The sequence below is a fragment of the Muscardinus avellanarius genome (genome assembly GCF_963383645.1).
Source record: "Muscardinus avellanarius genome assembly, chromosome: 17".
In the NCBI taxonomy this organism is placed as follows: domain Eukaryota; kingdom Metazoa; phylum Chordata; class Mammalia; order Rodentia; family Gliridae; genus Muscardinus; species Muscardinus avellanarius.
The window spans coordinates 28,434,760-28,462,122 of record NC_137803.1 but is presented as its reverse complement, the minus strand read 5'-3'; the positions used below and the strand labels follow the sequence as shown (position 1 = coordinate 28,462,122).

General features: G+C 41.7%; 1 protein-coding gene across 3 annotated transcripts in view; it reads left to right on the top strand.

The window, feature by feature from the left end:
* KATNAL2 (katanin catalytic subunit A1 like 2) overlaps positions 1-27,363 on the top strand; it is a gene marked incomplete at both ends in the record, with an annotated part of 78,087 nt that extends 50,724 nt beyond the window's left edge. For all 3 annotated transcript variants that reach the window (XM_080714653.1, XM_080714654.1, XM_080714652.1), the window contains 5 exons: positions 6,949-7,040; positions 10,464-10,574; positions 25,587-25,749; positions 26,599-26,701; positions 27,224-27,363. In XM_080714653.1, the coding sequence (XP_080570779.1) occupies positions 6,949-7,040; positions 10,464-10,574; positions 25,587-25,749; positions 26,599-26,701; positions 27,224-27,363 (609 nt within the window). The remainder of the gene's footprint in view (positions 1-6,948; positions 7,041-10,463; positions 10,575-25,586; positions 25,750-26,598; positions 26,702-27,223) is intronic.

Sequence of the window (27,363 nt, the reverse complement as noted above, 5' to 3'; positions counted from 1 at the left end):
CTGATCTCACTTAACATAATGTTCTCCAGGTCTTTCCATCTTCTTGCGAATGACATGATTTTGTTCTTCTTTATAGCTGAATAGAATTCCATTGTGTGTATTTTCCATAATTTTGCAATCCATTCATCTGTTGATGGAGACCTAGGTTGGTTCAATATTTTGGCTATTATGAAGTGTGCTGCTATGAACATAGGTATGCATATGTTACTGTAGTTGTCTGATTTCAATCTCTTTGGAAAGATACCCAGGAGTGGTATAGCCGGATCATATGGTGGATCCATTCCCAGTTTTCTAAGGAATCTCCACACTGATCTCCATAGCCACTAAACTAGTTTGCACTCCCATCAACAGTGTAAAAGAGTTCCTCTTCTCCACATCCTCACCAGCATTTGTTGTTATTTGATTTCTTTATGCTTGCAACTCTGATAGGGGTTAGATGGAATCTTGGCACAGTTTTGATTTGCATCTCCCGGGTAGCTAATGATGTTGAACATTATTTTATGTATCTGTTGGCCATTTGTATCTCTTCTTTTGTGAAGTGTCTTTTGTATTTTATTTTATTTTTTTGAAGATTTAAAGGAGTTTATTAAAAAGATAGAAATACAGAAGACAGTTACAGCCCCACTCCATTCAGGAGTGGCATGGGGGGAGGGTTCAAATGAAATCACCGAAATACAAAACATGGAACAGACTTTTTATATACATGACATCCTCCATCTTGTTTCACGTAATTCTGACGTAGTAAAAGTCCCTGTAAAGTCCCTCCCTCTCTTTTCCTGCCGAACTCCTGGTCTATACTCAGGTTTCTCCTTTCATGAAGGTCGATCCCCTCCTCCCATCCTAACAAGATTATTATTATGTAAACCTATCTTTAGAATGAGGAAGTCCTAGTTCCCCTCTCCTATCGACTTGCTAATTACTTTTAGCCAGGTTAATTTAAGTTTCAATTGCTGCTTGCTTCCTGGCTGAAACCAAGTCCTTCCCCAGGTCTGCCCTTTTTACACAATGATTTTTGAAATATATTTATTAATAATCAGAGCTTTCTCAAATCTCCCTAGGCTATCCCCAATACTGGTACATTCCCCCTCTGTCTAGTAACTTCTTGACATCTGTCAAGCCAAAGGTAAATACAGAAAATACATTTTGACTTTTACAATTCTTATTAACATTTAACATAAGCTCATTCCCCATCGGGTTTCCCCTCTATTATTACATACATGTACCCATAAACAGGGTCACACTGAGTTGCGAAGGGCCTCACTAAGTAGCTGAGGCTGTCCTCAAACCACAATCCTCTGGTCTCCGCCTCCCCACGCCCAGCTTGCTGAGGCTGTCTTAAAAGCAGGAGTAAAACACTGTTGAATGGTTGAGTGGTCTCTTTAGCAACTGCATATACCTGTGATCCTCCCATTTTGGCTTCCCAAGTACTGGGCTTACAGGCATGTGCCTCCATGCCTGGCTCCTGTCCTCCTTCTTTGATTTTTTAAAGTAACTCAGTGCAAGGTCCAAAAATGGGGTTAGTATTTAGCTGCTCCTACATTTGTGGTTTCTGTGTGATTCTGATTACCTGAAAATCAACTAATTACAATTTTATTAGTCTTAGACTTTTGGGGGCATTTCATTTGGTGTGCTGAGTAGCAACAAAACCTTAAAAAATGCTCCCCAGAATCAGTTTAGATTCATCTTCCATCATAAACAGTAGTGTTTAAAACCATGAACATAAGCAGGGCTTGGTGGCGCACACTTGTAATCCCCGTGCTTAGGAGGCGGAGACAGGAGGATTGCGCAGGTTCGAAGGCAGCTGAGCTGGCTTAAGAGATCCTGTTTCCAAATAAAAATATAAAATAGGTCTGGGAGTGTAGCCCGGAGGTAGAAGGGCTTCCAGGAACCCCAGTACCACCAAAACAAACAAACAAACAAACAAACAAACAAACAAACATGAACATAAGACATTGCAATGTACTCAGATAAAGATTAATTATACTCCCTGGACAAGACTTACCTAAGCAGAAGAATAAATTTAGGAATATATTCCCCCCTCATGTACATATGTGTGGTACTGAGAATTGAATTGCAGGCATTCAACTTTTGAGCTACACCCAAGCTCTATTTTATTTTACTTATTTATTAGCTTTTTGGGAAACAGGGTCTTGCTGAATTGCTGAGGCTGGCCTCAAAACTTTCATCTACCTATCTCTGCCTCCCAAGTACTGGGATTACAGCTGTGCATCACCTCACCTGACTATGATTATTCTCTTTTGAATGATTGTTCTTAACAGATATTGAAACTAAATGGATTTTCTTGTTTAATGTCAAGTGGTTTTAAGAGTCAATTAATTAAAACTCTTCATTTTCTGTGAGTATTTTATTTAACCAAAGTTCACCTCTGCTTTGGTATTATTTTGTTGGAATTCTATGAGTAAGGAAATGATCCTTCCCTCAATTCTCCCTTTCTTATACTATATCTTTAAGAATATCTTTTATGGGGAAAAAAAAGTACTAAATGGTAGATAGATCCTTGAGCCCTCTCCCCAAAGGTACCTGCTTTGTGTGTGTGTGTGTGTGTGTGTGTGTGTGTGTGTGTGTGTGTGTTACTAAGAATTGAACCCAAGGGCATTCTACCCCTGAACTACACCCCCAACTCTTTTTAGTTTTTGAAACAGGGTCTTGCTAGGTTGCTGAGAGTCTCACTACATTGCTGAGGCTGTCCTTGAGCTTGTGATCTTCCTGTTTCAGCCTCCCAAGTACTGGGATCATAGGAGTATGCCATCACACCTGGCGGAGGTACCTACTATTAACAGTTTCCAATAGTCATCCAGAATAGTTATAGCATTATTATTAACATTAATATTAATGATTATAGTATCAATATTAACAGTAGCCATCCAGAATATTTATCTATACATACATTAACATCAACAACTGTGTATTTCTCTTCCATTTTTAAGTACAAGTAGAACTATACTATACATCTCTTCTGTCTTATTTTTTCCTCCGCTTAATGACCAGACTGTTCTTCTATATCCCTACATGGTGTTTCATCTCATGGATGTATCAAAATGTATTTAACCAGTTTAAAAAAATTTTTTGATGTGCATTTAGGTTGCTTCCAGTCTCTTGCTCTTATGAACAGAGCAGTAGGATCATCTTCTACACACGTCTTAATGGTATAGGACAATTTCTATGAAGCAGAATTGCTAGATCAGAAGGAATGAACATCACTGATTTCTAAATGACCTCTCAACAGGGATCTTCTTGCTTACAGGCCTGTCAGTGGTTTGCATAATTTTTCCTTCCTCCATTCTGACCAACATTGTGTAGTATCAACATTTTTTAAAATTGCCAATCTGATAGTGAAAAGTAATATTTCAGCTAGGTGTGGTGGCGCACGTTTGTAATCCCAGCATTTCAGAGGCTGGGACAGGAGGATTGTGGTTTGAGTATAGCCTCAGCTACTTAGTGAGGCCCTTTGCAACTCAGTGAAACCCTGTTTCAAAATAAAGAATAAAAAATAGGGCTGGGGGTAGCTTGAAGGTAGAATGCCCCTGGGTTTCATCCCCAGTACCAAAAAAAAGTAATATTTCAATGACTAAGTGTTTATTCCAATATTTCAGTGTTTGTATGCACATCTTTGATTTGGAATGAATTTGAGCATATTTTTTATAGGTTTAGAAGATACTTATATTTTTTTCTTTTCTATAAAATGCATTCTTATTTGAATATTTGAAAAAATAATTCAAGAAAAAACAGGTAACCCTGTCAACCATGAAAAATCTCATTTTTTATTGCTTTACTATAATTACTTTATTTTCTTCCTCTTTTTTGTGGTGCTGGGATTGAACCCAGGGCCATCCTACCTCCGAGCTACACCCCTAGGCTGATTTTTTTATTCTTTATTTGGAAACAGGATCTCACTAAGTTGTGGAGGGCCTCACTAAGTAGCTGAGTCTGGCCGCGAACCTGGATCCTCCTGTCTCAGCCTCCCGAATTCTGCAATTACAAGCGTGTGCCACCACACCAGGCCTCTTAATTTTTTGACATCTTGGAAAGATCCTCACATGGACAATCTTGATTGGGCTGTCAAACTCTCTTCTCCGAAGCTTTCAGATAAAGAAAGCCCTTTAGGACCTTCCCCTAAATCAGAGAAGCCCTTTCTACCATTTGTTTCGCTTTCTATTCCAATTAAAGAGTTATTTATAGGGAACCTTTGCTAAGTTCCTCCCTCCCCTCCTAATGTTCGTGCCTCTTAGGAGCTGAGCACTATTGAATGGTTGAGTGATCTCTTTAGCAAATGCATATACCTGTTGGTGCTTACATCTTTCACCGCTGCCCCCATGCACAATTGTATGATTTAACTTCCGTCAAGTACCTCTGAAAATTTTAGACTAATGCTTCCAGAGCACTTACCCAGGATTCTCTTCATTTTCTGGGAAGAGCAGTGATGTGGGCAATATGGAGACCTAGGCTCTAGATGTGGTCCTCCTTCCTACTGGGAGGCAATTGATCTCTTGCACCTGAGCATGCTCCTTAAAAACATGTCTGGTTCTAATAGAGGGTTCTCACATGCTCTTTTTTATTGGGTAGATTGCTGCTCTTGTGATCACCCTTAATATCAGGCAACTGGGGCTTTTCTTTTTGTGACAGAAAAGAAGTTACATTTTTTTCCCCTAGTTAAGTGGTATTTTTTTATTTTATTTTATTTTTGTGGTACTGGGGATAGAATCTAGGGGCATTCTACCTCTGAGCCATACCCCTAGCCCTATTTTTGTTCTTTATTTTGAAACAGGGTTTCACTAAGTTGTGGAGGGCCCCACTAAGTAGCTGAGGCTGGCTGCAAACCCGGATCCTCCTGTCTCGGCCTCCCAAGTACTGAGATTACAAACGTGCACCAACACGGCCAGCTGTTAAGTAGTATTTAAAAGGCGTTTGTGCCAGGCATGGTCACACATGCTTGTAATCCCAGTATTTGGGAGACCAAGACAGGAGGATCACAAGTTTGAGGCCAGCTTTAGCAACATAGGGAGACTATCAGCAACCTAGTGAGACTCTATTTCAAAACAAAATAGAAGGGCCAGGAGTGTAGCTTGGAGATAGAATTATCCTGGCTTCAATCTCCAGTTATATATATATATATTGGTGGTACTGGGGTTTCTGGAAGCCCTTCTACCTCTGGGCTACACTCCCAGACCTATTTTTTATATTTTTATTTGGAAACAGAGTCTCTTAAGCCAGCTTGGCTGGCTTCGAACCTGCACGATCCTCCTGTCTCCGCCTCCCAAGTGTGGGGATTACAAGCGTGCGCCACCACGCCCGGCCTTATATATTAAAATCAAAAGAAAAACATTTTTGTGGTACTGGGGTTCCTGAAAACCCTTCTACCTCCAGACTACACTCCCAGACCTATTTTTATATTTTTATTTGGAAACAGGGTCTCTTAAGCTAGTGAGGCTGGCTTCGAACCTGCACCATCCTCCTATCTCTGCCTCCCAAGCTTGGGGATTACAAGCGTGCGCCACCACGCCCAGCATTAAAAAAGACATATTTGATGAGTGTCCTAGCATTTCCCTTGCTCTCTTGTTGCATTAGACTGAGATTCTGTGAAAGGAAAGTGCTGATACCTGACCTTGGATGAACCCCCCACCCAAGAGTGGGGAAGGTGAGGACCTCTCCCTCTCCCCCGCTACAGGGAGGTCCATGAAGGATGCCCTGCTGCTGCTCAGGGATGCCACAGTCTGGCCTTTTCTAAGTCCCTCCCTTGATTTGTCCTGTGATGCTTTGCTAGTGCTAAGTGACATGGAGGATAAATCCCCCCATGGCTATTAAAGAATCTCTATTCTTTTCTAAATCTCTTCTGATTTTTCCCATCAACCAGTGAGGAATTGTATATGGTGCTCAAGAGATCAGTTTCAGGGTTTAAGAAAAAAAAAAGGTTTAGATTTTTATACTTTTTCCATTGCTACCACATCTCTCTTTAGAGCTCTTCATTCTGTTTTTATATGTCTGTTCTTTTTCTGGTTGTGTTCCTGTTCTTGTTCAGTTTACAATATTTTATCCTGGAACAGAACATCTCATTCAACCAATAATTGTCCTCAAGTACCTGGACTCACGAAGTAGCAGTGATGACTGAGGTGGTATGAGGACCCCATGGATTTGGAGAGCAGAAAGAGGCAAAACTTTTCAACCTTGCTAACCATGACTCTCAGTGTGTGTGTGTGTGTGTGTGTGTGTGTGTGTGTGTGTGTGTGCACGCGCGTGTGTGCACACGCGTGCATGTGCTACTGAGAATTGAACCCAGGGGCATTCTCCCTCTGAGCTCTACCCCCAGCCCTGTTTTATGTTTTCGTTTTGAAACAGGGTCTCACCAAGTTGCAGAAGGCCTCAATAAGTAGCTGAGGTTGTCTTTGAACCTGTAATCCTCCTGTCTCAGCCTCTCAAGTACTGGGATTACAGGCGTGCACCACCATGCCTGGCTCTCTCGTCTACATTTCTTTCTTCTAAAAATGACCTTCATATCATCCCCAAAGATTAAAGGGAATATCATCAGATGCTTTTACATAGTCTAAGGTTTTTAAGTCTGGGTGGAATATGTTGTTGGCAGGGTGTCTTCAGGGTTAACTGGTCAAGTAGAAGCTGGGGAACTGAGTTTTATCTTCAGTTCTCTCATTATGATTACTAACCTTGAACTAACCACCTACTCTCTCTGGCTCTAATTTTATCAAGTGATAAATGGAAATAATTGGACCATCCAACCCCCTGGGATGGTAGTAGGGAGAAATAATGGTAGTGATTATAAAGTTACTGTGAAATAACAGAGTATAGAATGGATGCTTATTATTATGGTCATTTTAAGCTTTTAATATCTGGGAGTATCTGAGGACTTTAAGTAGATGATGAGGACTTTAACTTCAGCACAGGAATCTGAACATGGCTTTGCTTTCCCCCACGCAGGTGCTGTTTGATCTTGCCCGCTATCACGCCCCCTCCACGATCTTCCTGGATGAGCTGGAGTCAGTGATGAGCCAGAGAGGCATGGCTCCTGGGTAAGGGGGATTTTTTTTTTTTTTGGTCATCATTTCTCCCCTCTTGTAAGTGTGTTTGATGGTCGGAAGCCCATCGACATTTACCAGCAGAATGAGCCTATTAATAAGCCCACAAGTTTTCTGCAGACACACGGAAAGGTCTTTAAATTAGATCCTGTTAACTGAATAGCTGATTTAAGTAGTTTTTATAACCGGAGAAAATGTCATCCTCCCTTCCCCCAGTCCCACAGAGTGGTTTTAGGGCCTAAAGATCATCCAGCCCCAGGATCCCAGGCTGCCATAACGGTCTTGCTGGCTCAAAATAGCTGCCTGTGAGCGGCTCCTCTGGAGCCAGAGGGCTGCCCACGGGGAGTGGGGCTTGCCCGCATGGCCCCTGCAAAGGCCAAGTCTGTATTTCACTCCCTCGAGGTGGTCCTCAATGGTGAGGGAGGCCAGGGAAGCCACCAATTCTCAGACATCAGGTTACAGCTCAGCATGTCTGATTTTAAAGATGCCACATACGTTATTTCTAAAGATTAATGTCTCCAGCAAGAAGAAACACTTCTCAGACTGTATAGCAAGCCTTCTGTTTATGCTTTTCAAAGGCCAAGGAAAGTTGGGTTTTGCTTGTTTGCCTGATTTTAAGACCAGCTTTCTGTCTTGACCAGAGTTTTGTTCTGTTTTAATTTTTACTAAATTGGTTCCTCTGATGTGAAAAAAATAGACCTTGAAAATCTTAACATGGCTGCATTTATTAATGACCTTTAATGGTCTGTCATTAAGGCAGAACTAATACTAATAAAAAGCAAACAATTCCCTTGTTAGAAGTATAACTAGAAAATAATTTATGAAATTTTAGTCATCAGAAATCATTTTTCCCAGCGGGAATACAAGCATAAGGTTGTAACCGGGTGAGATGCATGCAGTTGATTCAAGTAGGACACTTTCCATGGATTAGCCATTGCTTGTCAGCCTTGGACTGCTGCACTGGCCTGTCTCTCTCACTCTCTTGCTCTCTCTCGCTTTCTCGCTTTCTCGCTCTCTCTCGCTCTCTCGCTCTCTCGCTCTCACTCTCTCTCGCTCTCTCACTCTCTCGCTCTCTCTCGCTCTCTCACTCTCTCGCTCTCTCGCTCTCACTCTCTCTCGCTCTCTCGCTCTCACTCTCTCTCGCTCTCTCTCGTGCTCTCTCGCTCTCTCTCGCTCTCTCTCGCTCTCTCTCGCTCTCGCGCTCTCTCTCGCTCTCTCCCTCTCCCTCTCCCTCTCCCTCTCCCTCCTCTGATTACCCCAAAGTTGTTCCCTCCTCAAAGACAGGCCACGTCCAGCCGGCCCCACAGGCAACTCACGCACTGCTGCTTGCATTGACTTTGTGGGTCTTCCTCCCCAGTGCCTCGCACAGCATTGATTTGCCTCATTTGAGAACTCTTCATCTACCAACCTTGAATATGCTCCAGGTTTTGGCCTACATTTCAGTTTCCTTGTCTGTAACTTCAAGATCCTAAAACTAGAGTCTTCATAGGGCCAGGGAATAGTGACCGTTGGTCTGAGGCAAAAAGAACCCTAATTATGGACAACTGCTGCATAAACATATAACTGTATTTTCAGAGAGTCTTCTCTCTTAGGAAATGATGGTTGTGTACTAAGGGGAATAGATCCTAAAAAGCCAGATGTAGATTGAGCATCCCCAGGTTCAGAAACTAATACTTGAAGTGCTCCCAAATGTGAAACATGTTCAGTGTTGAGATATTGCCACAGTGGAAAATTCCATATCATGGAAGTTTGTTTAATGCATGAAATTATTTGAGATATCATATTAACTACCTTTACATTCTGTGTATAAGGTATGAACCATAAATTAATTTATGAACCACAAATTAATTTCATGTTTAGACAGGTTTCATTCCCAATGTATCTCATCATGTAGATGTAAATATTTCAACATTAAAAAAAATTTGAAGTACTTCTGGTTCCAAGCATCTCGGGTAAGGATACTCAACCTCTACCTAATTTGAGTTACCACCACACACATGAACAGAAGAGAAGTTGTTTGGGAGGCTGAGACAGAAGGATCACAGATTGGGGGCCAGCCTCAGCAACATAGTGAGATTTTCAGCAACCTGGATAGAACCTTGTTTCAAAACAACAAATAAGCTGGGCATGGTGGCGCACGCTTGTAATCAAAATATAAAATTTCAAAAATATAAAATAGGTCTGGGAGTGTAGCCCAGAGGTAGAAGGGCTTCCAGGAACCCAAGTACCACCAAAAACAAAACAAACAAACAAACAACAACAAATAATGTTGGGGGGGAGGGGAACTGGTAGGCACCAAGCACAGTCTAAATGTATGCCATTTTCTTTTCTTTCTTTCTTTCTTTCTTTCTTTCTTTCTTTCTTTCTTTCTTTTTTTTTTTTGTGGTACTGGGGTTCCTGGAAGCCCTTCTACCTCTGGGCTACACGCCCAGACCTATTTTTACATTTTTATTTGGAAACAGGGTCTCCTAAGCCAGCGCGGGGCTGGCTTCGAACCTGCGTGATCCTCCTGTCTCTGCCTCCCAAGCGCGGGGATTACAAGCGTGCGCAACCATGCCCGGCTAAATGTATGCCATTTTCAATATGTTCCACATAAAAATAAAATTAAAAAGCAAAAAAAAAAAAAACAACAAATAAAATTTGTGGTTGGGTTTAGGGTGTAGCTCGGAGGTAGAATGCCCCTGGGTGGTCAATCCCAGTAAACACACACACATACACACGAAGCGAAAGTGAATGTTGTGTTGTCCAAGAAATATTTTTTATCCTTCTAACTAAACCTATGCAAGTGAAGAGGAAGAGAGTCTGGCAAATGGGTTGCATTTTTAAATCCAGTTTGGATTGATTTTTCGGGTCTTCGTAACTTGCTCTTCCTTGGTGCAGGGTCGTGGTGGGGGGCAAATTGGCCAAGAAAATTGCCTCCAATCTGCTGTGCAAAGGAAACCCAGTTCCCATTATCTTGCCTCTTATTAGAAGACAATGAAATAGATTTAGGACAGTGGTGCATCTCTGGAACAACTTAGACCTGTAAATTATAGTTAAAAACTATGTGTGAAAGGACTTTCATACCTGCTATAGAAATGAAAAGAATTAGTCTCAACCATGCCGGTTTTCAAAGGAGTGAACAACGGTGCAGGCAGACACACTGGGCCACATTGAACCCAACAGCGGCTGTCAGCCTTCAGTTATTCTTCAGCTCAGTGTCAACCTTTGGTTTTTCTTTTACATACCACCATTCTGTTTATTTATTTCATGTCCGTTACTTTCTATGTGAAAAGAGCACCCGGTAGCTTGTTGTGTGTGTCTGGCACGAGTGGCTGTTGGCTCCCAGAATGGACTCGTGCTACGGCCACTGGATCATTGTCATGGGCACGAAGGCCCTGCCAGGCGAGAGGAGCCCATGCCCTTGTCTCTCTGCAGGGGAGAACACGAAGGGAGCCTGCGCATGAAGACGGAGTTGCTGGTGCAGATGGACGGGCTAGCGCGCTCAGAAGACCTCGTGTTCGTCCTCGCCGCTTCTAACCTGCCATGGTGAGCGCTCGGGAGAGCCCGCGTTGAATCCATTTTCATGAGCCACAAAGTACAGGTGAAGAGTTTTATAGTGACGGCTTCAGGCAAAGCCAAGCTGTTTGGTTCCAGCCCTGGAAGATTAATGGCAAGGCTTACTGCTTATGTCCCCAATCCTTGCTATCTGTACCATGAAAGAGTCTGCCTTAATAGAACACAGGCCAGGGCTACCTTTGGCAATATTTAAAATGGACATTCTGAGTTGAAAGCTAATTTGTATGTAGTTGGTTCTCTGTAGCCACTGGTTTTGCAGCCACAAATTGAACCAGCTGCAGATGAAAACTACTGGGTAAAAAGAACTGTGTCTGGGCTGAAGGCATGCAAGCATCATTCCTAAGTAATACAGTACAACAAGCTATTTGCCACTCATTTACATTGTATGAGGTACTATATAGGTAATCTGTGTTATGCCATTTTCTATAAGAGATTTGAGCACCTCTAAATTTTGACATCTACATTGGGGAGAGAGAGTAGGATCAATCCCCCTTGGATAATGAGGGATGATTGTACTATGTTTAAATTAAGCTGGCTTAAGATCTCCAGTTCTCAAAAACTATTGTAGAAATGATATGCTTGAATTTTATCAGTCTTAAAATTAAACTTTTAAGTGAGGAGGAAAATCTTTTCTTTAATGTTGTACAATAAATAGAAAGCTAAATAATCTCTAATTGAAAACATAATCTACTCTCAGAGTCTTGTATTCAAACTCTATCCCAGAGTGGTTTAAGAACAATTCTAGGAGTGGAATTGGGAAATAAGAGACGTTGACGAGGTAAAAACAATATCTACTTGGAGAATCTATTTAAAAACAACTCTAATCCCTTTATAGTTTTAAGAATATTTTCACATACATTACTTTTTTTTAGAGCTACAGGTGAGGCGGGAGACAGATAAAGGAAATGCAGATTTTCTCAATCTCAGTGTGGACCAAGGCCAAGCGACGTCATCCACCTTCAGTTAACAGCAGTGTAAAGGCACTGGGGCTTGTGTCTATCTCCCTCCACTACAACTCCCCCTACCCCTAATGGCACCCTAAACAAAATGTCACTGAGAAGAAATCATGGAATCCGTGTGTAATCTGTTGCTTAAAACATATTTAAAGTTCAAGCTGGGTGTGGTAGCGCATGCTTGTAATCCCAGTACTTGAGAGGCTGAGACAGGAGGATTGCAGTTCACGGCCAGCCTCAGCTACTTAGTGAGGCCTTCTGCAAAGTAGTGAGACCCTGTCTCAAAATAAAGAATAAAAAATAGGGCTGGGGGGGGGGAGGCATAGCTTGGAGGTAGAATTCCCTTGGGTTCAATTCTTCAGTACCGCAAAAATAAAATAAAAAAATAAATAAAGTTCAAACCTGACCCCACCTCTCTGCACATTTATAAGATTGGCTATTGTGCCCAGATGATCAGTATTTTACATTTTGAAGATATATTTATACATAATATTAGAGTCAAACAGAAATATATTATTTAAGTATGTTAAATAAAAATTACTGGAAGCCATTGTTTTGGACTAAGCCTGCATGGAGTTCCAACAGACCAGACTAAAAATAAAAGTCGAGTCACCCATGCTAATTTCATGTACCAAACTAAAATGAGGTTGTAATCTGATCTTCTGGAGAAATCAAGAGAGAGGAGATAGTAGCCCAAATTCCCAGGCAGGCCAGTTTCAATCAGTGTGATAATGAAGTTCAGAATCTGTTTTAATCCTGGGGGGGGGGGGGAGTCACCTCGAGTCACCTGATGTTAACCAATGATGTTCGTTGTTCTGCCTCCCTGTCCCTGCTTTACAAAGAAAGTAACTTTGAAGTAACCAACCCAGTTTGTTCTGTTTCTATTTTCTTCAACCTTTGCCTATAAAACTAGCTTCTGCTGAACACATTGGAACACTTACTTTATTTTATAGAATGAAATGCCACCTGACTCTGGAGTTGCAAAGAAATTCAGTTATGATCTTTAGACTAAATTTGTTATAATTTAGTCTTCTGACGAATGGGATTGTGAAATACTTTAGGGAAGGAATCTCCTTCATCCATTTAAGACAGGGTTGATCCTAAGCACTTTACTATGACCTGGAGTGACTCTGAGCATACACTGGGATAGATGTACTTCAAAAATGTCTTTTTACAATTAAGTAATGAACCGACATCCAAACAAAGTGTGCACTTTGTAATTGGTTTTTCTCTTAGATCTCTTTTAGTCTAAACCAGACTTCTCTACTTCCCCACCCCCACTTGGCATTGACTTGTTGGTTGCCAGGGAGATCATCCTAAGGCATCTAAACTTCCTGGGTTTGTCTCATTGTATCCTCATGGTAGTAGTTAACTTGTTCTTATCGCTGTGACTACTCTAGACTGAAAATTAGACTAATGAGATTCAGGATCAATGGGATTCTGAGGGCAAACATACTTCATAGGTACATGAAAGTGATTTACATGTGTGTATACATGACATTGCCCTCTGTCCAGAGGTCTGCAATGTCTTGCTGCCCCAGGTTTGGTTTTGCCAAGATTGACCTGTGGTTCAGGTGTATCAGTCTGGTTCCTGCATCATAGAATTCCCATCAGTGGTTTAGCATCTTTGCCTGAATTGGCTATTTCACTGTGGGTGTGATTCTATCTCTCCTTTTAAGTGATTGCTGGAATTATTCTCTAATAGAACTTTCCCTTCTCCAGGAGGGTTACTTGGTTACCTTGAAGTATAGTTGAAAAGCAGCCTTCTTTCTCTTTGACTGTTAGAGGTGATATCCCAGCCACCTCCAGTGGGTCAGTCACCAGCCTCTCTCCCTTCCTCTCTCCCTCGGTGTTACTGTGATTTCATGACTTCTTAGGTACAACTCCATTAGTTTTGTCAATTTTAAAAAAGGTTTATTGACATATAACTCACCTGCTGCACAATTTACACATTTAAAGCATGAAATCCAATGGTTTTAAGTACAGTCGTGTCATTTAACAGCATGAATGCATTCTGAGGAATGTGGCATTAGGCAATTTCATCACGGTGCGAACATGGTTGAGTGCATTTACGCAAACCTCGATGGTGTAGGTCAATCATTCAATGTGGCCTTTTGATGCAATCAGGAGACTGCCTGCCTGTCGTAACACGGCATATTGTTTACAGTAAACCTTTTAAAAATAAGTAGAAGGAGTATACTTGAAAGTAACAGAAAAAGTACGGAATAGCCAATACATAAACATGGTGGTATATACTCATTATCAAGTATTATGTAATGCACACAATTGCATTTGCTATACTTTATATGACTGGTAGCGCAGTAGGTTTGTTTAATCAGCATCTCCTCAGACTCATGAGTGATGAGTTGTGTGAAAATGTTGTGATATCACCAGGTAATGGGAATTTTTCAGCTGTTTTGTTATAGAACCACTGTCATAGTCCAATCATTGTCTGGAACATTGTTTTGTGGTACCTGACTGCAGTATATTTATAGGATTTTACAACCATTACCACAGTCAATTTTAGGACAAGTTTTCTTTGCCCCCCAAAGAAACTATACCCAGTAGCAATCACCCCTATTCTCCCTCAACCCCCCAGCACCAAGCGACCACAAATCTATTTTCTGTCTCTGTAGATTTGCCTATTCTGCACCTGTGAGTGGAATTATTGGGTCCTGTGGTAACTATGTTTAATCATTTGGGGAACTGCAAAACTGTTTTCCAAAGTGGCTACACCATTTCATATTTCCCCTTGCAATGGACATATAGATTCCAATTTCTCCCTGTATTTTTGAACAGTTTCCTCTTTTTGATTATAATATAGTCATCCCAGTGAATGAGAAGTGGTATCTTATAATTTTGATTTGCATTATTTCCGTGATGACTAATGATATTGAGCATCTTTTCATGTACTTATTGGCCAATGAAACATCTTCTTTGGAGAAATGTCTTTTCAAATATTTTGCTCATACATATAAAAATGTCAATTTATTATTAAGTCTGAGTTTTAATATATTCCAGATACAAATCCTCTATCAAATATATTATTTATAAATATTTTCTCCCACTCTGTGGCCACTAGTTCCTTTATTCTATCAACCTAAATAACACATAAAGAAAGATTGTCCAAAGATTAATAATGTATTTGGGGACCGTAGAGAATTGCAATGGGATTAGATGTATCATGGTGAACTATGCATATTCAAAGAAGTAAAGGCAAGGCAGGTGGTTAAAGGCATAATGAGGGGCATTACATGTCATTTTGATACAAGAATCTTTGGCCACAAGAATTAACATTAAGAGTAGCAGACAAATAGTTGCTGGATAGATGTCCTTGCAGAAGTTTACAGTCACATTGGCCTGTGTGCAAGGTTTTAGTTCTGGCAGAGTCTTTTGTGAAAAGTTCTTGTTCTCAGACACACATGCATAAGATCCCGCCTTCATAACCTCCCAGCTTTATTCATTGCTTTTTTTTTTAGGGCTCAACACAAGGAACTTTATTTTGATTGTGACAACTTTCACTCACCTCCTTTCTCCTCCCTCCCCCCCCTCCTTCCTTCTTTCCTTCCTCCCTCCCTCCCTTCCTTTCTTCCTTCCTTCTTTCCATTGTAGATGTACCATGGTAAACTATGCACATATTCAGAAGACCCTGCACTCGGTTCTTTCACAGCAGCATTGTCTAATAGGAATATAATTCACAGCACATGTATACCTTTTACATTTTCTCATAGCTACATTAAAGAAAAGTAAAAAGAGGCCAGGCGTGGTGGTGCACACTTGTAATCCCAGCATTTGGGAGGCTGAGATAGATCGCGGTTCGTGGCCAGCTTCAGCTACTTAGTGAAGCCCTTTGCAACTCAGTGAGACCCTGTTTCAAGACTAAAAAGTAGGATTCAAGGTGTAGCTCAGAGGTAGAATGCCCCTGGGTTCCATCCCCTGTACTGCAAAGAAAAAAGAAAGAAAGGAAGGAAGGAAGGAAGGAAGGAAGGAAGGAAGGAAGGAAGGAAGGAAGGAGAAAAGAAACAAAATTAGTTACAATAATATTTTATTTAGCCCCATATTCAAAGTATCATTTTAATATATAATCAATATACAAATTATTGCCATCTTTTGCTTTCTATTTTTCATGCTAAGTCTTTGAAACTGGGGGTATATTTTATACTATCTTTACATTTGTTCTTGTCTTGACATATTGTGAAGAACGTTGAAAACCTACCTAATCCCGTTTAGAATTTCACAGTATGAGCAGATCATAAGTGTGTGTGTGTGTGTGTGTGTGTGTGTGTGTGTGTGTGTGTGTTACTGGGGTTTAAATCCAGAGGCTTTCTACCTCTGAGCTATATCCCTAATATCTTTTATTTTAACAGTATGCTGAAGCTGACCTTGAATCTGTGATCCTCCTATCTCAGCCTCCCAAATACTGGGATTCCAGACGTGTACCATTGTGTCTGGCTTGAGTGCATCATAATTTACTTGAGTTTTCTTTTTTTCTGGAAAATTTTTATTTGTTATTTTTATTGTGGTACGAGGGGTAGAACCCAGGGGCTTTAATACCTCCAGGCTATACTCCCAGACTTATTTTATATTTTATTTGGAAACAGGGTCTCACTAAGTTGCTGAGAGCCTCACTCAGTATCTGAGGCTGGCTTCAAACTTGTGTGATCCTCCTGCCTCAGCCTCCCAAGCGCATGGATTACAAGCGTCCGCCACCATGCCAGGCTTTTCTGGAAAATTTTCAATATGGTTCCCCGCTTGTTGTACTTGTTCCTTCCTGTTAGCACGACTCAGCCCCCAGCTGGGCCCCACAGACACACTGAGGTTGGGGTAGGGAAGGTTCTTTGATATTTGACTGATTAGATCAAGTTTATCAGAAAGGTTTTCTGTCTGATGAGAAAGTTTTTCTCCCAGTCCTATGGCCAGGGAGAGCAAGTTTTTCTGGGGCCATTTTTGACTGTGCAGCTAAGCTCAAGCTTTTCCAGTACCCCACTGAGATGGATGGAGAGACACAGAAAGCCCAGGGCATTCACTGCCACAGACTGCAGCCAGTTCTCCTTCTCCTCTTCCTACCTTCCAGTGTCTCCCTCTGATTATTTTATTTTTATACCTAGGGATTGTAGTTTTCAGATGGCGGACTAGAAGGAAGAAGGGACTGCTCTATTTTGGTCAGAAGTAAAAGTCTGTTGCTTGTATTTTCGATCCCCTCTTTTATTTCTTCACACATTTTAAGCGTAACTACTTAGTACTTTGCACCAGCGGGGTACACTTCTGTGGTTGGTTTTTTTCCATGGACTCTCAGTTGTGATGGCTGGTATGTGTTTCGTAAAGGCAAGCTCATGGTAGTGGAGAGTACTCTTTAGGTGCCCTTCATGGAGAAAATTTACGCTTATCTGCATCACTGTTTGGACCACTTAGCTAGTCTCTCAGTTTAAGAGACCTCGGCCATGACTGTGAGGGTAGGTCTGAGATTCTGAAATACCAGTGAAAAGTTTCCCACAAATTTCCCTGGTGTCTTCCATTGCTAATGGGGAGATGTGCTAACCCACTTCATAGCACGCCTATGCCTGACTGGATTTTTGCTTTATGTGACAGGGCTTGACTCCATTTTCCATCTTGATGGGCCCAAGGCCTTTAGTGCTATCCCACATGAAGCCTCTGAAATCCGTACCTGTTTGTAACCAAGAAGCAAACATCTTCCAGTCAGCTATAACTTCTGCTTCAGTTGCTCAGTCTTGGCTTCCAGTTTCCTCTTCAACTTTGGCCCCTGGCCTCCTTTGGGCTCCATTGTGCATTCAAAAAGTGTTTCCTGGCCGGGCGTGGTGACGCACACTTGTAATCCCCGTGCTTGGGAGGCGGAGACAGGAGGATCGTGCAGGTTAGAAGCCAGCCCCGCGCGCTGGCTTAGGAGACCCTATTTCCAAATAAAAATGTAAAAATAGTTCTGGGAGTGTAGCCCGGAGGTAGAAGGGCTTCCAGGAACCCCCAGTACCACCAAAAAAAAGTGTTTCCTGTAATTAGTTGAGTTTTTTTTTTTTTTTTTTTTTTTGGTGGTACTGGGGTTCCTGGAAGCCCTTCTACCTCCGGGCTACACTCCCAGACCTATTTTATAGTTTTGAAACAGGGTCTCTTATGCCAGCGTGGCTGGCTTCGAACCTGCGCGATCCTCCTGTCTCCGCCTCCCAAGCGCGGGGATTACAAGCGTGCGCCACCACGCCCGGCTAGTTGAGCTTTTTTAAAAAAATATTTATTTATTTATTTATTTATTTATATATTTTTTGAGGTACTGGGGATGGAACACAGGGGCATTCTATCTCTGAGCGACACCCCCCAGCCTATTTATTTTGAAACAGGGTCTCACTGAGTTGCAAAGGGCCTCACTAAGTAGCTGAGGCTGGCTTAGAACCTGCGCAATCCTCCTGTCTCAGCCTCCCAAGCGCTGGGATTACAAGCGTGCACCACCACGCCTGGCTTAGTTGAGCTTTTTAAGGGACTTTGTAATGAGAGATTTATGGGTACCCAGTTCATCTTTTTGCTATAAACAAGAGCCCTTCCGTTTTCCCCCCTCAATTATTGGTAATATATTTTCTCATGAGAGTAACTGGGGAACATATCTTCTTTGATGACACTGTAGTAATTCGAAGTAATTTTTATTCTTTGTTGTGAAAAGATGATGCTTTTTATTTTATTCGCGCACTATAGTCTCACATCATAATGTGGATCGTGTTGACGATGGCGTGCATTCTCACAGTCCTTGGTGCCGTTCCCCCGCTTCCCCTTCTCCCTCCCTCCCCATACTGAGTGTCCAGGTTAACTATGTTATAGTCACATGTATACACACATTTGGATGTAGCTTTTCCATTAATGAACTTCAGCCTTCTTCCTCCCCAACCCCTTCTTTCTGGCTTTGCTGAGGTTTCCCCTCCATAATCTGGAGTCCCTCTGGTGTTCCTAATACTCCCTAGCTTGGGCATATTAGAAAAAAATATGTCCCTTCTCTTTCTGTGCTTAGCTGATCTTACTTAACATAATGATCTCCGGGTCTTTCCATCTTCTTGCGAATGACATGATTTTGTTCTTTTTTTATTGCTCAGTAGAATTCTATTGTGTGTATTTCCCATAATTTTGCAACCCATTCATCTGTTGATGGAAACAAAAAAAAGTGAATTATATTTGGTTTCTCTTCTTTTCTTTTCTTTTTTTGTGGTACTGAGGATGGAACCCAGGGGCTTTCTACCTCCGGGCTACACTCCCAGACCTATTTTACATTTTATTTGGAAACAGGGACTCAACAAAGTTGCTGAGAGTGCCATCACTCCCAGCTTTAGTTTCTAAATTCTGTAAAATTTGCAAAGTTATCTGTCTGTTCCAGGGACCACAGGTATGCTGGGGACACTGGCCAAGGGCTGAGGGAGGTGCCTGCAGGCTCGGCACAGGTGCTCAGGTGAGCAGGAACAGGGCCTGTGGCCCATGTGAGCTGTGGACATGGCCAGGATTGTGGCTCCTTTTACCCAGGGTGGACAGAGGTCCCGTGGGCCAGGCTCTGAGGTCCGTCAGCCTTCCCTGAGTGTCTCTTGCCAGCTATATCTCATCCTTGCTGGTTGTCTTGCCCTCCAGGTGATAGAAGGGCTGAATAACCAAAAGAAAGGATAACTAGTGTAAAACTCAAGGTGCAGGATCTAAGAGGAGTGTTTTCTGCTTGCCACAGGTTACATTTTTTTTTTTAACGTGACTATATTGACGTAAAGAATGATTCCTGGGTACATTCCATTTGTCCTTTGTTTCCTCCCTTGTATGATTGTATTATTATTGATGTCATTAAAAGTACATTCATCAGGCCTGGCTGTCAGAGAGTTGCACTTATTCTGTGCCCACAAGCTGTTTTGAGGTAAATCTCTTGCTTTAGGGCATTAGTTGATCAATACAGACATCTATGGTGAAGGATTGCTTTCCCACCTCCCTCTGCATGACTCTTCTGTGCTATGGCATCCTGGTTCTCCTATGAAGAAGTCATTCCAGATGGGGTCGAGACGAGAAGCAGGTGCTGTCTAAGCCGACACTCAGTACCTTCAGATACATCAACTATCAGTTTCATCTCCTTGCAAGACAAGTCTTCCAGAGCCTTCTTGACAGCTCCCAGTTGAACTCATTGTCTTCTGTGCCTGCTGTGTAGGGAGACCCTGGGCTCTATTTCTCCAACCTGGAGATCTCTCTCTCTCTCTGTGTGTCAGACCCTCTGCTCTTTGGAGCCCATGGAGTCCTTTGATTAGGTTTATTCCCCTATTGGAGAGTTTTCCAGTATTTTCCCAATGAAAGTTATGGAGGGTAAATAGCTCTCAGGCTTTGCATGTTGAAAATATCTTTATTCCAACCTCTGTCTTAATTGATGATTTGATCACGATAGAGATTTCACTGGAAATTATATTTCCTCAGAATTTTGAAAGCATTATATATTTTATTTTGACATCTCACATTACCATTGAGAAAGCCTTATATTAAATCCTTATATTAAACACATATGTATGTGTTTCTTTTTCTTTTCTTCTTTCTGGAAGACCTTTGGTCCTCTCTTGGTTCCCAAGGTTACGAATTCTTCTGATATATATCTTGGGAAGCCCCTGCAGGTACTGTGCCAGCCTCAGAACAGCACCTGTAATACTGGCTTCAGGATCTCACTCTTTGAGTTCAGTCCTGCACCATCACTCATCAGCTTTAGGATCTCAAGCAGGCTACTTAACCTTGTTGTGCCTCAGTTTCCATGTCTTCAAATGGAGCTAACAATTGTACCTACCTCATAGGGTGTTGTGAGAATTAAACGAATTAACATATGTAAAACACTTGAAACTTAGTGCTGTTGAAGCATTATCTTTCATAACATTTCAAATACAGAGGATTGTTTTCTAGAATTCTGGAAAGCTTTCTTGAATTATCTCATTCATTATATCCTTCTCTCTGTTTTCTTTTTTCTGTTTTTGGAACTTCTGGTATTTGTATATTGGCTTTCCTAAGCCAATGTTTTCATTTTAAAAAAACATCAATGATGGCTTTTCTTCTTCCTTTTGATTTTCCTTCTTTCTGCTTGCATATCTTTCTTGTCCTAATCTCTGAAGATTTTGCAGCTTTCCTTTCTTTCTTTCTTTCTTTCTTTCTTTCTTTCTTTCTTTCTTTCTTTCTTTCTTTCTTTTTTTTTGGTACTGGGGTTCCTGGAAATCCTTCTCCATCTGGGCTACACTCCCAGACCTATTTTATATTTTTACTTGGAAACAGGGTCTATTAAGCCAGCAAGGCTGGCTTTGAACTAGCACGATCCTCCTGTCTAGCGCAGGGCTTACAATCGTGCGCCACCACGCCCGGCTGCAGCTTTATTTTCTAAACTTTCCATTATATTTTTAATTTCTTATACCATGCCCTGCATTCCCAAGTTACTGTGCTTTGTTGCCCTCTTCCAGATGTTCTTTTTATATAGTATCCTATTCTTGTTTCATGGGCAAGTTTTTTAAAAAAGTCTCTGAGAACAGTAATTTTTTGAAGTTTCAACTTCTCTGCAGAATGCTGTTTCCTACAAGATCCCCCTCCCCAGCTTGTTCTGGTCTGTCTTTTTATTACAGTTTTTCTGTAGAGGTAGGTCTTCTCTGTTGCTGCTTATGTTAATGGGAGGTACACTTAAAAAAAAAAGAAACATAAACACTCTATGGGGAAAGGGATTGTCAACTGTGGGCTCCAGATATAGGGATTTAATGCGGACATTGTTTTAGGGAATCCTCAATAGCCATGTCTTAAGGTCTTTCTCTTCTGCTAGTGAAACTGTCAACTGAAGATCCTTACAATCTTCTGCCTAGAAAATAACAGCTTTGCTGACACTTATAGGGTTAGAGAGCTGGTGTCCTGCTGTTTTATGAAGTAAAATTTGCATGTTATCCTCTTATTTTCAATACATCACACTATTCTCAACTGTGTCTGGTGTTTCCCAGTCCAGAGGCCCTCCATTTTCTCCCTGCTCTTAAATATGGTGGAGAAATCTGTGCTCTAACTTTCTTTCTTTCTTTCTTTCTTTCTTTCTTTCTTTCTTTCTTTCTTTCAGGGTCTGGGGATGGAACCCAGAGGCATTTGACCTCTGAGCTACACTCCCTGCCTAATTTTTTATTCTTTATTTTGAAACAGGGTCTCACTGAGTTGCAGAGGCGGGCCTAAGTAGCTGAGGCTGTCCGCGAACCGCGATCCTCTGGTCTCAGCCTCCTGAAATCGTGCGCCACCACGCCCAGCTTCTAACTAACTTTCCACCAATTCTCTATTCTCTGTTCACCTTCCCCTCAGCTCTAAAGGTACAAGATACCATACCACCAATCCCCAATCTCGGGTATTCTGATTGTTTTTCTTTTTTCTTTTTTTCTTTTCTTTTTTTCTTTCTTTCTTTTGTTCTTTCTTTTTTTTTTCTTTTTCTTTTTTTTTTTTTTTGCTTTCTTGATTGCTTATTCAGAAAGCAGCTTGTCAGGTCTACTAAGCTTGATTTTACTCATTGTTATATTTCTGGCTTTTAAATTTTTTGTAAATTTTTGTTGCTATCAATTTGTCTCTTGTTTTCTTTGTTTTTGTGTGCTTGTGCCAATTATAAAATTCCGTAGTGTTCTTTTAGAGGGTCTCAGGAGCAAGAAGAGGTGTCTATGCTCACCGCTTCCCAACTCTTAAGTGCAGTTTAGTTAAAATTCATCAACAGTGAACCTTAACAACACAGATGACCTTCTGCTGGAACATCCTCGGGCATGAAGGACAATGCATCTTTGTTAGTTATGTGCAGGGGTGGTGTTCAAAATATTGAATAGCTGGTATGCAAAGGTACTGACTGATCCAAAGCCATGGTGTCATTATCCATGCCTGCTGGCTGCACATTACCACTGAGTGTGTGAGCACAGAGAATGCTGAAGCAAAGATAAATGCATCGTGAATTGGAGCTCTAGGTAAAGTTTGGCTGTGAAGCATAGTGTTTTTCCTATCCTCGTCCCTGTGCCTTGAATATAAATGTTGGCCTTGAGAGAGAAAGGAGATGTGCAGGGGAAGAGTTGGGTCAGTCTCCGATGCGAGATGAATTTCAGCAGGGTGAGGCGGATAAAGAACAAACCAAATGCAAGAAAATAAGTAGGTAACTGTTATTGCTCATTCTGATTTAGGAACTAGATATGCTCCCTGAAGTATGTTTTTATTTTTCCAATTTAAAAGAAAATATTATGAGATGCATTCAGAATGACAGTAAGAAAAAAGTGTTTTTGTGAACAGGAAATATCTGGTGACAATATTCCTTGTCAGCGGCTAAGCTGGATCAACCACAGGCACTTTGTAATTTGCATACTAGAAAATCAAACAGATATTTTCCTCCGTTTTAGGAGCTGAACTTTTAACATAAAGAGTTCACAGACTCACATTCAAAATGAACTATTAATAGGAATGGTAATCCAGAGTAACCAAATAGTGCCAATTAATGAGAAAAAGCTCTAATTTATATAACAGGGCTATATAATTCTATAACAATTCCAAATAATATATTTGGAATGAAAAAAATTTAAAACTACCATTTGCAACTCATGAAATAATGGCTTCAAATAAAGATCATTAACAGAATAAAAAATTACTAGTTGAAAGAAGATGGAGCACTGGTCTTTAGGTTGTGTGAATATAGTATATGTAGAGTACTGAAGACTTGTCAGGAAAAGATAATTTCTTTGCCATGGAGAGTTATACTCACCCGATGAACTCAGTAATTACACACCACATCACTAACAGTGAGATACACAGACATATGAATTCTGATGTGATATAATATGAAAATACATCACTTAAGATGATATATTTTCATTATCTTAAGTGATGGGCCTGGTGACGCATGCCTATAACCCCAGAACTTGGGAGGCTGAGACAGGAGGATCACAGGTTCAAAGCAAGCATCAGCAATTTAAATAGACCCTCAGCAACATAGTGAGACCCTGTTGCAAAATTAAAAATATAAAATGTGCTCGATTATAGCTCATATAGGATACCCCTGAGTTCATGTCTAGTACAACATGTATACACAAAAATATTAAAGAGACTCAAGAGATATAACTATAAGCAATACACATTCCTTGGATTTGTGCTGGAAAACTACTCCTCTCTCTATATTTATCTATCTATATATCTATATATAGATATATAGATATATAAACATAAAGAGTATATATATTTCTTATTCTTGTCCCTGTGCCTTGAATATAAATGTTGGCCTTGAGAGAGAAAGGAGATGTGCAGGGGAAGAGTTGGGTCAGTCTCCGATTATATATATATATCAGTCTCCAGTGATATATAGATATATCTATATCTATCTATATCTCTATATATATCTATATATAGGAGATGTTCAGGGGAAGAGTTGGGTCAGTCTCCGATTATATATATATATATATATATATATACACATATATATATATATACATATAGTGTGTGTGTGTGTGTGTGTGTGTGTGTGTGTGTGTGTGTGTGTGGTGTGGTACTGGGGGTGGAACCCAGGGGCTTTCTAGCTCTGGGCTATACTCCCAGACCTATTTTATATTTTATTTGGAAACAGGGTCTCACTAAGTTGCAGAGTGCCTCACTAAGTAGATGAGGCTGGCTTTGAACCTGTGCAATCCTCCTGTCTCAGCCTCCCAAGTGCTGGTATTATAAGTGTGCACCACCACACCCAGCTTAAAATATATTTTTGAATGAATGAAAAAATTGAGAATGGACTGAGACCTAGACACATTATGAAATCAGTGTCTATTTTTTTCAAATGTCACAATAGTATGTAAGAAATGTTCTATGTAAAACATGTCCTTTTTTTCCCCTGGGAAATGCAAGATAATGAATTTCAGAGTGGGGTTTTATGATATAATTTCATTTGAAATAACTTAGCGAGAATCAGCAGATAAGTAAATACATGAGGCAGACATGGCAAAATGCTAATGTTGTTGCATCAAGATAGTAGGTATATGGATATTTGTTGTTTTATTCTACTTTTCCATTTGCTTAAAATTTTCACGTTAACCAGTTGAGGGAAATGGCCTTCAGATGCAAAATTGTCTAAACCTGACTTGTCAACACTGGGCACCCAGGGAGGAGTGTGCTGGTGTCCACCAGAGCATGGGGCGAGGTGGTCCCTCAGTCCTTAACATCCTGATGAAAGTTTTGCAAGAGTGACTATGCTTCCCAGAGTGCCCAAGTTCTTGTCAAGAATGATTTACTCACTGCCAAGATCAGATTCTATAATTCATTTTCTTTTCTTTTTTTTGGTACTGGGGATGGAACCCAGGGGCATTCTACCTCCAAGTTACACCCCCAGCTCCATTTTTTATTCTTTATTTTGAAACAAGGCCTCACTGAGTTGCATGAAACAACATCTCACTGAGTTGCAAAGGGCCTCACTAAGTAGTAGCTGAGGCTGTCTGCGAACTGCGATCCTCCTGTCTCAGCCTCCCAAATGCTGGGACTACAAGTGTGCGGCACCACGCCCTGCTTATTTTTTATTTTGAAACAAGATCTCCCTAAGTCACAGAGGGCCACACTAAGCAGTTGAGGCTGGCCGCGAACCTGTAATCCTCCTCTCTCAGCCTCTCAAGTACTGGGATTATAAGGTTGCGCCACCATGCCCAGTTCATGTTCCAACTGCTCATGTTTAGTTGGTGTTAACTGCGCCCTGCCCGCCATTGCCACCTCAGATTACCACTACAGAAGTTTATTTTGGTGGTACAGGGATTGATCCCGGGGGGCATTCTACCTCCGAGGTACACTCCCACTCCCCTTTATTTTTTATTTTGAAATGGGGTCTTGTTAGTTTGCTTAGAAACCTGCTAGATATCTGAGGCTGATCTCAAACTGCAATCCTCCTATCAGCCTCCTGCATACTGGGATGGCAGGAGTGTGCCACCACACCTGGCTTAATTTAAAAACAATTTGTTCTTAAAATGTAGTTGTTGCTTAAGCAGTGTGTCTGCTACCCTGCTCAACTCCTCTGCTTCTGTCCCCATTGCAGGGAGCTGGACTATGCCATGCTGCGCCGCCTGGAGAAGAGGATTCTGGTTGATCTCCCCAGCCCAGAGGCCAGGCAGGCCATGATCCGCCACTGGCTGCCCCCTGTGAGCAAGAGCAGAGCCCTGGAGCTGCGCACGGAGCTGGAGTACGGCGTGCTGAGCCAGGTGGGCTGCCCTGACGGAGGTGCGCACGGGCTGCAGATCCAATGGGACAGTCCAGGACAGGGTCTTGTAAGGAGCTGCTCTGAAGAGATCCAAGCTGCCCTGAAGAGATCCAAGCTGCCCTAGCAATGAAGCAGGCCTCTTCTTCGTCAAAGCATGAGTTGCTTGTCATTTGGGAAACACGCAAACAGAAACAGCGTGAACTGCTGGAAAGAGCATGGAGTTTAGATTCAGAGAACCTGTGATCAAACTCCGGCCCTGACACTTGTTAGCTGTTGGACCTCTGGGAAGTCATTTCTTCTCTGAGCCTCAATTTCTCTATCTGTGAAATGGGTAGTAGATAAGCCGCAAAGGACTGTGGTGATGGTTAAAGTGTTCTTTACAAACAGAAAAGCGCTAGGCACACGTCTGTTTACCTCTCCACCACCAGGATCCATTCCGAGACTGTTGTAGACACGTTATCAACTCTGGATAGGTACCTGAACACGATGTTCTCTGAGCTTCCCCCAAAGGGAGGAATTATCTTATCTACAAGAACAAAAGTGTCCAAGTTTGATCATCCTTAGGTTTGAGCACAAGGGTCCCCTTGGGCTAACTTGAGTGGTACAGTCCTCCACTTGCATCTTATACTTGGATGGTGTTAGGAAGTTGCTGCCCAGCCATCTTGGTTATTCAGACTCTGTGGCAGCATCTCTTTCCCCAGCTTTACTTCCCAGGGATCTTGGATAGTGTTTGTGCATGAAAGACACAAAATCTAAACCAGGGTTCTGATGGCGGGACCTGCCTCTAAGAATGTAAAGGGCCCCCAGCATCCTGCCTGCTGACTGATGGCCGGGTTTGCGGTTGTTTCAGGAGACTGAGGGCTACTCAGGCTCAGACATTAAGCTGGTCTGCAGGGAGGCAGCCATGCGGCCTATGAGGAAGATCTTCAGTGCACTGGAAAACCACCAGTCAGGTACGGTCTGGCTCACTGTGAAAATGATCTGGGAAATTTATGCTTAAAACTCCAACTGCCACCAGTAGATGGAGCCCGGTGCCCATTTTTGGTGGCCTTTTACGGGAGCGGCAGGCTCTCTGGTCAGATCTTCCTCCTACACCCAATTCACTCCTCCTTTGGTGTTCTGTTCTGGATAGACTCTGCCCACAGATGATAGACTCCTTAGGGCTCGGGCTTTTATTTCTCTGGCACACACTGAGGTTGCGCTGGATCCATTTGAGGTACAATATAAATATTAAATAATACTTTGATAACAAGCCATTTAAGTCACTGGGGAGGAGAGGGTCTGGGATTCAGGGGCTAACATAGTTGCACATTAAAGAATTTCTTCCACTGCCCTCTTTAGTCTTGTCCTGCACTGCATTAACCATTAATAATGCTGCATTATGCATTGTCTTGAAAGAAGGTCTATTAGCCTTTCAAGAGCATTGATCACCCAGGGGTCGATTGCCGGGCTGTTTCTGTTGTGTTTCCATCCAGAGAGCAGCAATTTGCCTGCGATCCAGTTGGACACGGTGACCACAGCTGACTTTCTAGATGTGCTAGCTCACACCAAGCCCTCAGCAAAAAATCTGACTCAGAGATACTCAGCCTGGCAAAGAGAGTTCGAGTCTGTTTGA